This window comes from Pholcus phalangioides, unplaced genomic scaffold, assembly GCF_987345545.1.
Source record: "Pholcus phalangioides strain wild (caught in Gottingen) unplaced genomic scaffold, Ppha-v1.0 ptg000015l_1, whole genome shotgun sequence".
In the NCBI taxonomy this organism is placed as follows: Eukaryota; Metazoa; Arthropoda; class Arachnida; order Araneae; family Pholcidae; genus Pholcus; species Pholcus phalangioides.
The window spans coordinates 26,657,191-26,670,220 of NW_028301608.1; the positions used below are offsets into that span (position 1 = coordinate 26,657,191).

Genomic DNA, 13,030 nt, shown 5'->3' on the forward strand with positions numbered 1-13,030 from the left:
TATCCCCCCCTCCCCGCTCAGAGAGTCTGCATTCCTTTATGAATTCTTTAGAGGAATGTTTACGGAATGCATTTGGCGAAGAATGAAATTCTAGAAAATCTCTAAAATTATAATTAAGACGCTGTATTTATGCATTTGTGACTTTCCGATTTGGGAAATAGATAGTACACATAACATACCTACCTCGAATATCTATAAGAATGCGTTAAGGCAGGGGTTCTCAAACTGTGCACCTCCAACCTTTATCATGGAACGGTGACGCTGACGAAGGTTTTTTGAGAATACCGTTCGTTAAAAAGCTGCGGGGAGCCGGCGGAGCTCGCGGATAAGCATTGAATATGAAAAAGAGACGCCGCGGGTGGAAAATGTTTGAGAACCTCTAACTGTTAGGGAATTATAATACATTATTAACATACATTCAACCCAACCCAGCATGCATTAGTTTGTGATAAATTCCCCTAAATTACTATTTACGATACTCATATATGGTATACGATACTCACGGTAGTACAGTCTAACCTCTCGATAACGTGTACCATGGGACCAAAATTTCTGTCCGGTAACGGGTAGAGTCCGTTAATGCATAGCAAAATATATTGAGCGTTGTTCTGTAATCTCGTCAAAAGTATCCGGAATCAAAAGTATATGGAGGTTTCATAGTAGTGACAGCAGTGCCATCTCACAGTGAATTTAAAATCAATCCGTATAGGAAAGAGTTTTCACGAGAAATGAGTAAATTCAATTATAATATTCCTGTTTCAATGCCTCATAAACCTCAGAAAGAATAGAATTCTTATTAGAAGACATTACCGTGGGATTCAGTTTTGAAGTTTTGGGTGTCTCTTCCCGGACACGCTGTACTTGAATGTTTCTGTATACTTAAGTCCTCACCTGAGCAGTTATTATGAAGGAACCTCCTGTTGTGATGGCTCTTGGGATGCTGAAGAATTGGTGAAATGATCGGCGGATGATGGTGATGACGATGGGGCGAATGCTGTAAAGGTTTCATGTCCGACAGAAGAGGGATCATGACACACGGTGAGCCCCCACCATTCACTGGATCCATTGGACTTGTCGGTGGAACTGGTGGAGGAAGTATCGGTGTTATGCTGCTGCATAAGTTACCATCACTCCCTACAGTACGGACTTCGAAACTAAAAAAGAAGGAAGTGAAATACATCAACCAATAAGAACTCGCAACCATGGCTGTATTCACTTTGTAATGTGTGTCATCATCTAATTTACAAAAAAAAAAATAAAGTAAATAAGGGTGATTCAGAAAGAAGCATACTTAGGTGCTGCATAACACTAACAATTACAGACGTGGACCACAACTGCGTTCGATTAGGCAAAGAACGGCTCTTGGGACACGTGAACTGTGAACCATACGGAGCGCCACTCTAAAAAAGTGGCGTCAAATCTGAGTTGAAAGAGTAAAAAAAAAGCTTTGTCCATCAAAAAAAAAAGAAAAAAGAAACGTGGGTGGAGGCGCCAAAATTATGCCAACAATGGTATAGATTTTTTCTTCAGCCGCCTCTGATGTGATATAGCTGTATTCATAAAGCATGTGTTCCATTACTCAGAAAAGTGACGTAGGTACGCTTGTGGTACATGACTAATCCAATAAATGGCTGCTGTTGCAGTGGAAATGGCGTTTTGCATTCTTGAATTGAACAAAACGGAATCCGTAACTGTTGCTCAATGAAATTTTTAATTCCATCGGAGAATAAAGTTGTCACTGTCAACTATATCGTCTAACTGTGTTATCAACAAGAGAGAGAGGTACGATATTCATACGAGCCTCCGTTACTACTAAACTACACGTGTGTACCTCGTCATCCATATTCCTCTATGGAATTTCTAACGAATGAGAAAATATTGGAATGTGCGTGTTCGTGTTGTGGACCGACTTTGCCACCGTTCAGAACAAACAAGCAGAGCTCCCACGGCTCTGCGTTACCATTAGAGACAAGGACCCCGCTTCCTCCAGCAACAATGCCACTTCTGAGGATGTGCACCAACAGCCCCTACATTATAACCGACCACTGTGGACTACGTTCACCAAACACCAACTCTGGCCATATCGCTATATTGCAATTTACTGCCATTAGTGAGATAGGTTGGAAGTGAAGGCGCTGTCTATTAGTGGTCGCCTCGAGTTCGTTAGGGAAAATATCTGATTTATATTCTGCGCCATGGGTTCGAACCCAGGACCCTGACAGCAACCTACACTATGGTAGACGAGCATCTTACCACCACGCCACTCGGACGCCACGACCAACGGGGATGAGCATCCACTACTGCTGCAACCACTCAAGCTCTTACACCACTGGCTGCAGACGTGCTCGCACAGCCCCCACCCTGCTTCGACTCAAGAGCTGAGGACAACACAGCCCTCTGATTCCCAGCCACAGTTCAGAACGAGTACTTTAATCCCCGAGCACACATATGACACAGTTAAAGATCATCGTTTACAGCTCCAAGGTTTCAGAACCACTGCTGACTTCGAGCACTCATAGGCTTCGGGCTCCCACAAAACTGCTGAAGGCGAGCACTCCAGGCTCTGATGCCACAACTAACAACGAGCACCTACAGCCCCGAGCACAAACGCTACTGCTGAGAAAGAGCATCCACAACTACCCGAATCAAAGAAAAAAAGGAGGGATTGCACACTTTTCTTTATGTACGCAACACTAGAATAGACTAGTCAAGCGACGTACCCACTCTCGCCTACGTCACTTCCCAAGGTAGTGGAAATCAAATTTTATGAGTACCACACCTGCCTAACAGATCATCGCAGTTGTGGTTCGTGTCTAAAACAGTTGCTGCTTCACAGAATTTAGAAACTGTTCACTTATCTATGAATGTACCCCCTGTACTATCTCGGAAAATATAATGACCATTACGGTCTTAAAAGGCAAAAGAAAAGATTCCATAGAAACCAAGCAACTTACTTCTGCCTTTCATCCATGTCTGGTTTATCAATTGCTGGAAAGAAAATAGAGTAAATCATTCCGAGATATAGCAAATAAAATGATAAATCTCGTAAAGATTCAACCACAAGATCAAAACATCTCATAAATGCTCAGTTATACATCAAATAATCTCGCATCCACAATCAAATACCCAATCTAGTTTTCTTTTAGACCGAGCACCGATTCATTAGATTGAATAAGATACATCATACGGAATTAAACTATAGGTATGTTATATCCGTATGTGTGTGTGGACTTGCATTGGTGAAGAAAGACATAAAAAAAAAACTCCGAGAACACCAGGATAAAGGGTTCCGTATCCTTTTTTATTCTTCCCGGTTGTTCATATTCTTACGCCGGAGGAACGGGATGCGGCAATCGAGAGGTAGATAACGATGCTAGACAAGGTCTATTTGTCTTCCACTCCAGAAGCAGGAATCGCTCTGTCCCGTCCACCACCACCGATCGTGGGGTGTATCTTTCCTGTGTCCATGTCTCAGGTTTTTATTTCACGTTGATTCTCTTGTGAAGGAACAGCAGCTGTGTAGAGAAATAAATAGATGATTTTAATCGATCTCGATGGCTATGTTACCCCGATCCAGATTCGGATGTAATCCCTTTGAAGCTGAAAACCTCTTTTTCTCTTACGCAAGTTGCGATTTATTTCTATTTTTTTCCTATTTTTTTTTCCTTCAGTTCACTCCTGATTTTGTGTGAAGATCCCTCTGGGCCTCCGCTGTCTCTGTATTGATAAATCGGATTACCCGGGACTAGAGACCGTAACAAAGTGCGCATTGGTGGTATGTGTGTCGTTCCTTCTTGTGCTGAGAGTTTGTTAGCTGATGGCTGGAAAATAAGAAGAGAATAGGAATTTCGAGTTGTTGATGTTGGAGATTTTTATGGCCTGTTCTCGACGGGAACGGATGTCGTGGAGGTTTTGCGTGAGGAGGGAAACGAGAGAATTTGTTTCTCCGCGCATCTCCATATTTTGAATTTCTGTACTTTTATTTTACATTGCCTGCAATGGAAATACAGTGGAGTCTCGAAACTTCGAGGTTCTAGATAATCTGAGCTGCTGAAAGTTTTCAAAATTCCTTTTCAAATCCTCGCTGTTTCTTTTAAACAAAGAGATTTGTTTCATTTTTTCTTCAGGCCAGAATTTTTCACAATCCTCTCTAAAGTAAATTTGCAGGTTGAAAAAATGACATTCATATCGGATTCCCACGTCCATCCACCCGTCTCTTATGGAGAGTCCTTGCATGGGTCTTGATAGTTGCATAAAGAATACCTAATTCATTACACAACAGTTCGGATAAAGCACAAAACTGGAGTAGGAAATACCCCTTCCCCGGTTTAAAAGTATTATTTTATCAGTTTCCGGATAATCCAAGTTCTCATTAATCGTGGGTGGTCCTGGTCCCATTTTCCTCGAATTATCGAGACTCTATTGTATATAGACATGTGCTGTCCAACCTAATTTTTTACACAGGGTAGCCACTCTTATCGTTGCCAAATAAATACAGTATGTTACATTAAACTATCACAAGGTGATAATGAATAGTGAACAACTTAAGACAAACAATTACTTTGTATTTTAACACATAATAAAAAGATATAATGATACATCAACATGTGATGTATCGTTATATCTTTGTGATACATCGTTGCAACGTAATTCTCGTCATAAGCGAATTTCCACTTTTCTTCTGTCACGATATAAAATTGTTGAAAATTCGTGCTTTATCTGCATTGAATTTCTTCTAGAACCTAAATTTAAATGATTTCTTTCCAATTTTAACAAATAAATGAAACTCTAGTCTTGAAACTGATTTCGTCGCACAGCTATTGATTCTCTTAGATAGTGATAGTTCATTGAAAATTTAGTCACGAGTGCATTCAGAGGACCGACAGAAAGTTAAGAAAAAAAAGGATTTTTCTCAACACTGTATCAGAAAAATCCACAAATAACTTGTAACTTGCAGTGCAAAATATTGTACTAATTTTGTGCAATACCTCTTTGCATTTTCGTGCAAATAGCGCGTATACTCATGGAAAAAATTTAAAAATGGAATTTTCTGAAAAAAAATCCCATTTTCATCACACGTTTTTTGCCTACAATGTGCAGGGTTTTTAATCAATTTTTACAAGATAGAAGAGAAAATGACGCTATACGTGAGACACATTGTATATGAATTAAAACTAATCATTATTCATTGACATCCGAGTATTTTAGTAAGCTATTATTAATTTCTATATTAATTCCTTACAAATTTCATTCTTCATAATTTGATTGCCAGATATATTGTACAACTTATATCAAAATTTCAGCTGCATGTCATGGAAATTGAGAGTGACATCTGGAATACAGTGAGCAGTAATTTCTAAACTTGATAAAAGTAACTGAATAATAAAGGGTTTTTACACAAATCAGTATACGATTATTTTCTGTTATTTTATTTATTTCTTTTATTCTATTAATTTTATTCGAATCCATATGGATATTAGTAATACAAAGTACCACGTGTGGATATTTTTATCGAGTTTGCCGGTGGATCGCCTATGGTCCGCGGAACATAGGTTGAGAATGCTGACGTAAAGCACTTTGACTCACTGTCGTCAAAATTCGTCACATCACCCGACCCCCGAAGTAGCACCTAAATCTTCTCAGAGACATTAACGAGTCAAAGATTGATTTCCAGCAATGGATCCATCACATTCTTGTTATAACAAGAAAAATAAAATACAAAAAAATTAGGCCGGATCTTTTGGATCGAGCTCCTCGGCTGTATGCATTAATACTCGTATACTGCGTTCTCTTTTTTTTCACTTTATTGAAAATTCAAAAGATTTCTGAAAACTTCAGTCATAAAAGAGCAATTCTGAAAATCTGCCAAGTCTTGCTGCTTTTTAATGGCAGAGGGGACAAAGATTTTATAGAAAAAGGAAAAAAAAAAACAATAAAAGAAGTTTTTCTTTTAGGAGGAAAAACGTTAACGGAAAAAACATGGTAGTAAAATAAGGAAATAAGAATAAGGGAAAAAGGTCTATAGCGAAAGTTGTTATTCATTGCAAGCAATCGATGGCTTCCAGTTCCTTTTTTTCCCAATTCTTTTCCTTATATATATATTTTTTTTTTCCTGCCGAACTTCTACTAACACAGGTTCTCCGTTTTAAGGAGATCGAAACCCAATAAATTATTCTTAATCTTCGCTATTTCCGCAAAATCTAACTAATCTTCCTTTTTTTCTTATTTCTCGTCGCTTCTATTTTTGATCAAGCCTAATTCTATCTTCTCTCTTATTATTATTTTTCTTTCCCGTACTGATTCTTTCATTTCCAGAAATTCATGGGAGAAAAAGAAAGGAAAAAAGGAGGAAAATCTTTTCGTAACAAATCCGATAAATTCAAACAGAAACGAATTAGATTAACTTTGAGATCACTTCAATTTAGGATTTTATTCTCAAAGAAATTTAAAAGTATATTTAATATTAAACTGCGAATGATGGGGGAAGATTCTTTTTTTCTTTCGTTTTTTTTTTAGTTTTTGAATTTTTTTTAGTGATTTTAAATATTGTTGGAGTGTTTTTCTTTGCTGCGGATACTCTAGTGATGAGTTGGTTTGGAAAGGGTTGTCATTATGGAATGAAATTAAAATATTAGTTCCGTCCATGATGGAATTTGTTTTGAAATATTCCTACTGATTATGTTACCTCAAAAATTTTAACCCATCTTTTTTGACCGTTCTTCAAATTCTTTCAAATTCCACAATTTTTATATATATGATGTGTGACTGGTTACTTGAATAACGTAACATAATTTAACATGTTTTTCTTTGTAATTGATGCAACTTTCGAATTGATTAACTTTAAAATTAATATAAATTAATTTACTTAATTTAATAAAAATAATTTGTAATTACCTACGATTTTAGAAAATGTTATGTTCCCTCGTGGCAAAAACATTGAGGGGATTTTCTCTATTTTTGAAAGATATTATTTCTGTTCATGGTCATGGAAAAAAAAACCGGAATCGAAATCAAACTCCTTAAAATTTCATTTTTGAAAAGTTATAAAAAATTAAATTTCTTAAAAAATTGAAATAAAAAAAATAAAAAAATTGGCATGCAATTACTTGAAAAATAATTTAAATAAAACGTTGCGCAACGGCAACCAAATATAGGTTGAGAATGTCAACAATATGTAACCGTATATCAAGGAAACATATTTTCTGGATATTATGCTGAGATAAACTCGGAAAGAAAAGTCATCTTGTCTCCGCTGGAAGTCGAACCTAGGCCCTCTTGCATACCGGGCAAGCATTGCTACCTACCATCTACATCACTGGACTGAGAAAAAGAAAAGACAACTATCTCTCTCTATAACCGTATCGTTCCCCAACGTACGATCGTACAATTTTCAAAAAAAAAAATCCAATCTTTTTTTTTCCATCTTTCACCATAAACCGAACACAGTGCTGCTTACCGATTTTCAACCTGCAAAATGCAGGAACATGGCTGACCATATTTCATCGAAGCAAAAGTAGGACAAGCTGTCGATGTGGGCAATTTAAATAATCTTTATCAATAAGATTATCCAGTAATTACATATATTTCTGCAGAAACGCAATGTTTTTTATTTCTATTTACAGTTATCACCGTGATACCCGATCATGCCACTGCGATTCCAAATTTTCTACTGCTAAAATAGCAGATCTGATCATTGTCTTTTTGTGACATGAATAGAGGAATGAAGACCTTTCATCTAAACGAGCACGAACACTGTGACGGCTGGACTTCCAGTCCCCTCAGCAGCGTAAGCTGCGGTGCAAGAATCTGAACTGACTATGTGACCATGAGTGAAATGTCGACATACTAAAGAACACACAAGACGATCACCGAACCTCAAGTACGCTCCCGGTGCCGAGAGACGATCCACGGATGTTATATGCGAGATTTCTAAATTAATTAGTGTTATTGGGCCCGATTGCCTAAAATCTACCTCTACGTTACTTGTTATTTAATAAAATTTCCGGACATATCCACCCTTAGAGAACACTTAGATATCTCTTTGAGAGATGTGAAGTGGGGTGTGTCCGGTCCTTCAATATCAATGTCGATTGGGGGCAGCCTATATACTTTTGCATCGAGGTGTAAATGAAAAACCCTGAATTTGTGTTAGTTCGGACATATTATCTAATGTATAAAAATTACATATGAGCACAGACATGGCCTAAAAAATACAGACTGTACGTATTGGATCGGAAGTTCAGTAGCCCAAGCGCACAGATTTGACGCATCTTTTTGGGACACACAATTTAATGTAGTTTTCTTCTTTTACGGAAGTAAACTGACTCGGCACATTTTTATGAGTAAGAATTTTTCAAGTCATTAAACTCTCCAATACATGCAGTCCCCGTTGTTCAATCAGAATCATTAAAAATATATTTATATGCTTTAAAATATATAAATAAAATCTGAGTGCGACATACATATTTCCTGGAGAAATAACGGGAATACTGATTTCGTTATCAAATTTATTATCTGATATGGACTGAGTTTTGCTACGTAATGCAATCACAGTTTACCAATTGATTCATTCAAGAGCATTCGATACACACGGTATTGTCAGTAATGTGACACTTCACGAAGATCTGGTGTTACCATGTGGCCAAAGTTTCTTATCATTTTGAAACTTGTAACGTTTCCTGGTACGCCCCTACTCGAAAACAAGAAGTTTGCTTCGTGTGTTTACAGCTTAGTTTTGGAAGACGCGCAAGAACCATTAAAAGGCCATTAAAAATCTTACCTGATATTCTCCTCCTGACAGCAGCAACGGCAGTCGTTATGACGAGCACGACCATGAGAATGAGCAGGCCACCCGCTACACCAGCCACGATGATGAGGTTCTCTTCCTGAAGCGCCCATCCTGAAGGTGCTGTGAATAGAGCAGAGATAAATAATCAATTACTTTTCGAATGAATTCTATTTTGCTTTTGAAGCCATTACTTATCGAAAGAATCAATTTATCTAGCGCTAAAATGCATCTGTTATAAGGAATCTGACTACGTTGAAAACGCCATTTTATTTCTTTATCTTCACATTTTTACGAAAGCCCCATTTATTGAATTTCCAACGCAGGTCTTGTTTTGTTTAAGCCATGGCCACACTCGTGTCAAACCTAGAACAATAGTCATTCGCAAACATTTGCTTTCCACTTATACGAAGCTGCAGGGGCACGGGCTGACCCAGCATGTCCCAATCTTCCTTGACGAATATTTGCTTCCAGAACACTTTCTGTGCTGTGGCTAGAGATGGATTGGAAGCTCGGGAACGAAGACGGCTTTTTTGAATTGGGGTGGAGGCTGGAAGGTTCTAGTCATTCTCTTCGACCAGCCTCTCAATACCTTCTCGCCTCCAATATTTGGTGATCATTGCGAATGGTGGAGCGGCAAACACTACTTGCCCATGAGCAAACTTGGAGCATATTGGGCCAGCCTTGACATGAGTGTTGTCCTGGGTTTAAATGCACGTAAGACCAAAGTTATGACCACTTTAGTGCTTCTCTATGTATGAAATAATCGGTGGATAAAAACTCTAAACGCGTTTCACGGAGAACGCTACTTATTTTTGACATTTTATTTGATAGTCAAACAGATTATTAAAAATCTATTGATTTTTATCATTACAGAAGTTTAATACCGTATTCATTCTTATGTTGTTGAAAGTTATGAACCAAAATCTAAGGTCATTCACACTTGTATCTGTCTAATTACAGTGTTTTATACACACGATACATTGAATAAAATTTCATAAAATTCATACGCAAACCAATAGATTCAGGTGTAACTTTTGATCATATACAATCCTTTAAATTTTGGTTCATGATCTTCATCATCTGGCATCAAGAGAGACAGGGCAACAACTTTCTAATTGGACTTTGAGGCACACGGGGATTGCATAAAAAATATTTTCATTTTAATAATTATACAACCCCTTGAAACATGAATAACATATCTCACTACTACACGTTAGTTGAAAACTTTTTCTAATTGGAAGTATACCCCTAGGATCAACGGTTTGCTAGTAAAATGTCATACCCCCGTTTGTTATACACCCTGTATCACCACTATTTCACCTAATTTGCCCATTTATATTGCAGTTTTGATGCCGCAGGGAGCGATCACCTCCCAAAATGGCGGGCCTGCAAAAAGTGTTATTTAAGGTTTCACTGCAGTACAATGTTACAGAAAAGTGTTCTCAGACATAACAGGGTACCCTAAAGAGTAATGGAATGCGTTCTCGCTCTTCTTTGTTTTGGTTCTTACCTGGCAGCGACGTGATCTGCAGCCTGCATGGTTCAGATGGACCGAGTGGATTTTTGCTAATACACGTGTAACTGGCCAGGTTGTCGTTGGTGGAATACTGTTGCAGAAGTATCAAGCTGCTCTCGTGTTTACCGTGTCGCACAACGTGATCGTCCCCAGTGGTCACTGATATGTTGTCCCTGTACCAAGAGAATTTCATCACTGCTGGGTGTGCCACTGAGCGACAAATGAGTACGATATTCCGCTGGTCATCGTAGTCCTTTCTGACGTTACAGTCGGGCCTATCTGCAATGAACGGAGATCTTGAAAAATCGCTCAAAAACAAACCTGCATTGAAATATCCTTGAAAATCAATTATAAACCCCCACCAAAGAAAAAAATAGTATTTATAACATATTTTTTATAAATATACGTTGCTAATCATTGCAATCAAATAGACAAATAGTTCAGTCAAACTCCGCTATAACAAACTTCGAAGCACCGAAGAAATCACTTCATTATAACTAAATATCGTTATAGAGAGTTTACAAATTCTAACATTCATTAATAAATTTCGTTGTAGAGTAATTTGATTCTCAGGAAAAATTACTTGGTTACGTTCTAGATAAAAAAAATTAATGAAGTTAAATTTCAAAAAATATACTCAAAACAACTCACAGCAATTAGGTATTGATTTTTTTTTCGATTAGTTTTACTTACTTATCATACTTATCATATTGGAAGCAAATAACATAGTGCATAAGTGTTGTTTTTTTTTACGACGGAAGAAGAAGAAACAACAAAATCCTGTGAAGTATACGTGTGCTGGAACACGTGCAACGCTTGAAAGAAATGCTTTATAGAATATCACATCCAAAAGTTAAAGTTCCATAGCCTTTTCTGATATGGATAGGCTGGTAACTGGAACATTTAGAAATCAATGTCCTGAAACCATGTATGCTTCTGAAAAATGTCTTCAACCGAATGGCCTGTAAAGACAGCTACATCCACATCTTGAAAATGTGAAAGCCAAATGTTTTTCCTATGAGGTCCAATAACTGCTGTTTGAATTTGCACAATTCCAGCTTAGTCCAATTTTTCTAAAAATGTTCAAAGAGTAGAAAGAGATATACCATACCCATATCTCCACCTACTCTTCCTCGTATTAATACTGCCATATGAATGTCATATCGTTTTTATTTACTCCAGCACCTACTTCAAACAAGTTATTCTTTAATCGAAAACTGTTTCCTTTCAGGGCAACTCATTTCTTGTAAAAATTATTTCCAGCGCGTGTTTGTCAGAACAAAAAAAACGACTTGCCTAAAATTTGTGTCAGACACGTCGACTTTGATGACTTACAAAGATTCTTAGAAGCTGTTGATCACTGTCTAGAAGTTTCAAAACTTTGATGACAGCTACATATATGTAGAGAGAGATGCCCTATCCCCACTTGTTAATGTAAAATATACAGAAAACTGATGGTATGTAAAGATACATTTTTTTGGAAAAGAAAAGTGCATCTCTGCCTCTGCGGGGACTCAAACCCACACCCTCTCCGAACTTCTTTTTCTTTCTTTCTTTCAAACCGAGCACAACACAGGTCTATCGCACAACTAGGGGCAATTTACTACCTAGTGAGTTGTACCGGAAGTGTAAGTGTGTGTACCTAACAGTCTGAGTTTGTATCTAGTGTTGTGTCTGACTTTTTAGTGCTGCGATCTATATTTCAGAAATGAAGTGACTGAAGTGTGATGATTAAATATTTGTACTGTTTGTAGGACTTTCACAGTCTCTGGCGAGACTTCTTTACGGGGAGATCGGCTCGCATTTGCGCCTCGAAGTTGGAACCACAGAAAAACAACTTCTGCCGACCACCACTGTGGTGACGGTGGGGCTTGAACCCAGGTCTCTGCGATGCGAGTCCGTCACTATGAACACTCGACCACCACAGCAGCGCCCTCTCCGGACGAGTGATATAACCACTACGCTATAGAAATAGGTAGAATATTTCGTCATTGGAACGCTCCAATTGCGTTCGTGTGCTGGTAGGACGTGGGTTCAAGTTCCCATAGAGCGGAGATGAATTTTTCTTTCTGTAATAAAAATTAACATCTGCATAGCCGTATAACCAGATTTCTATATACAGTCGAAATTAAGTTATAACGAACTCCAAGAGATCGGCGAAATCACTTCGTTATAACAAAATTTCGTTATAAAGGAATTCCAGGTCGTATTGTTTATATGTGAACTTATCTGGCGGGGGGATTAGAAAAGTTTTCGTTAAAACAAATTTTTCGCTATAACTGTATTCGTTAAAACGGGATTCAACTGTATCTTGTAATTCCTTAATTTCATTAATATCACGGAATTCGAAAAACCAGAATTTTATAAGTGAAGACAGAAAATTATGAGGATTAACAATCATGTTTAGTGATGGAAAGAAAAGAACATGGTAGATATAAATTTTTTTGTTATCAAAAATATTTGATAAAAGACGAAAAGAAAAAATTCTAGAACATTCCACGAATGAAACCATTGGAAGCAGGTACAGGAGAGTTCCTAATTCCTTCCACGTTCGCTCATTGGAGCAGAAACGTATAAGAAATCCCCTTCTTTTCGAATTTCTTAGAAATTTTTGTTCTTTGAAAGGAAAGAAATTGTTTCTACAATACCTTTTTTTTCTAAATGCTATTCTTCTTCTTCTTTTTATCTATCTCGAATTCTTATATGTATATGAATTTGCTAAAAAG

The 13,030-nt window shown here is 37.5% G+C and overlaps 1 protein-coding gene across 1 annotated transcript in view; it reads right to left on the bottom strand.

The window, feature by feature from the left end:
• Positions 1–13,030, bottom strand: part of LOC149075751 (hemicentin-2-like) — a 149,490-nt gene that overhangs the window by 7,700 nt on the left and 128,760 nt on the right. Inside the window, exons 10-13 of the mRNA XM_089243258.1 lie at positions 10,299–10,583; positions 8,780–8,908; positions 2,955–2,988; positions 892–1,154 (exon numbers count right to left, since the gene is read on the bottom strand). Of these exons, the coding sequence (XP_089099384.1) occupies positions 892–1,154; positions 2,955–2,988; positions 8,780–8,908; positions 10,299–10,583 (711 nt within the window). The remainder of the gene's footprint in view (positions 1–891; positions 1,155–2,954; positions 2,989–8,779; positions 8,909–10,298; positions 10,584–13,030) is intronic.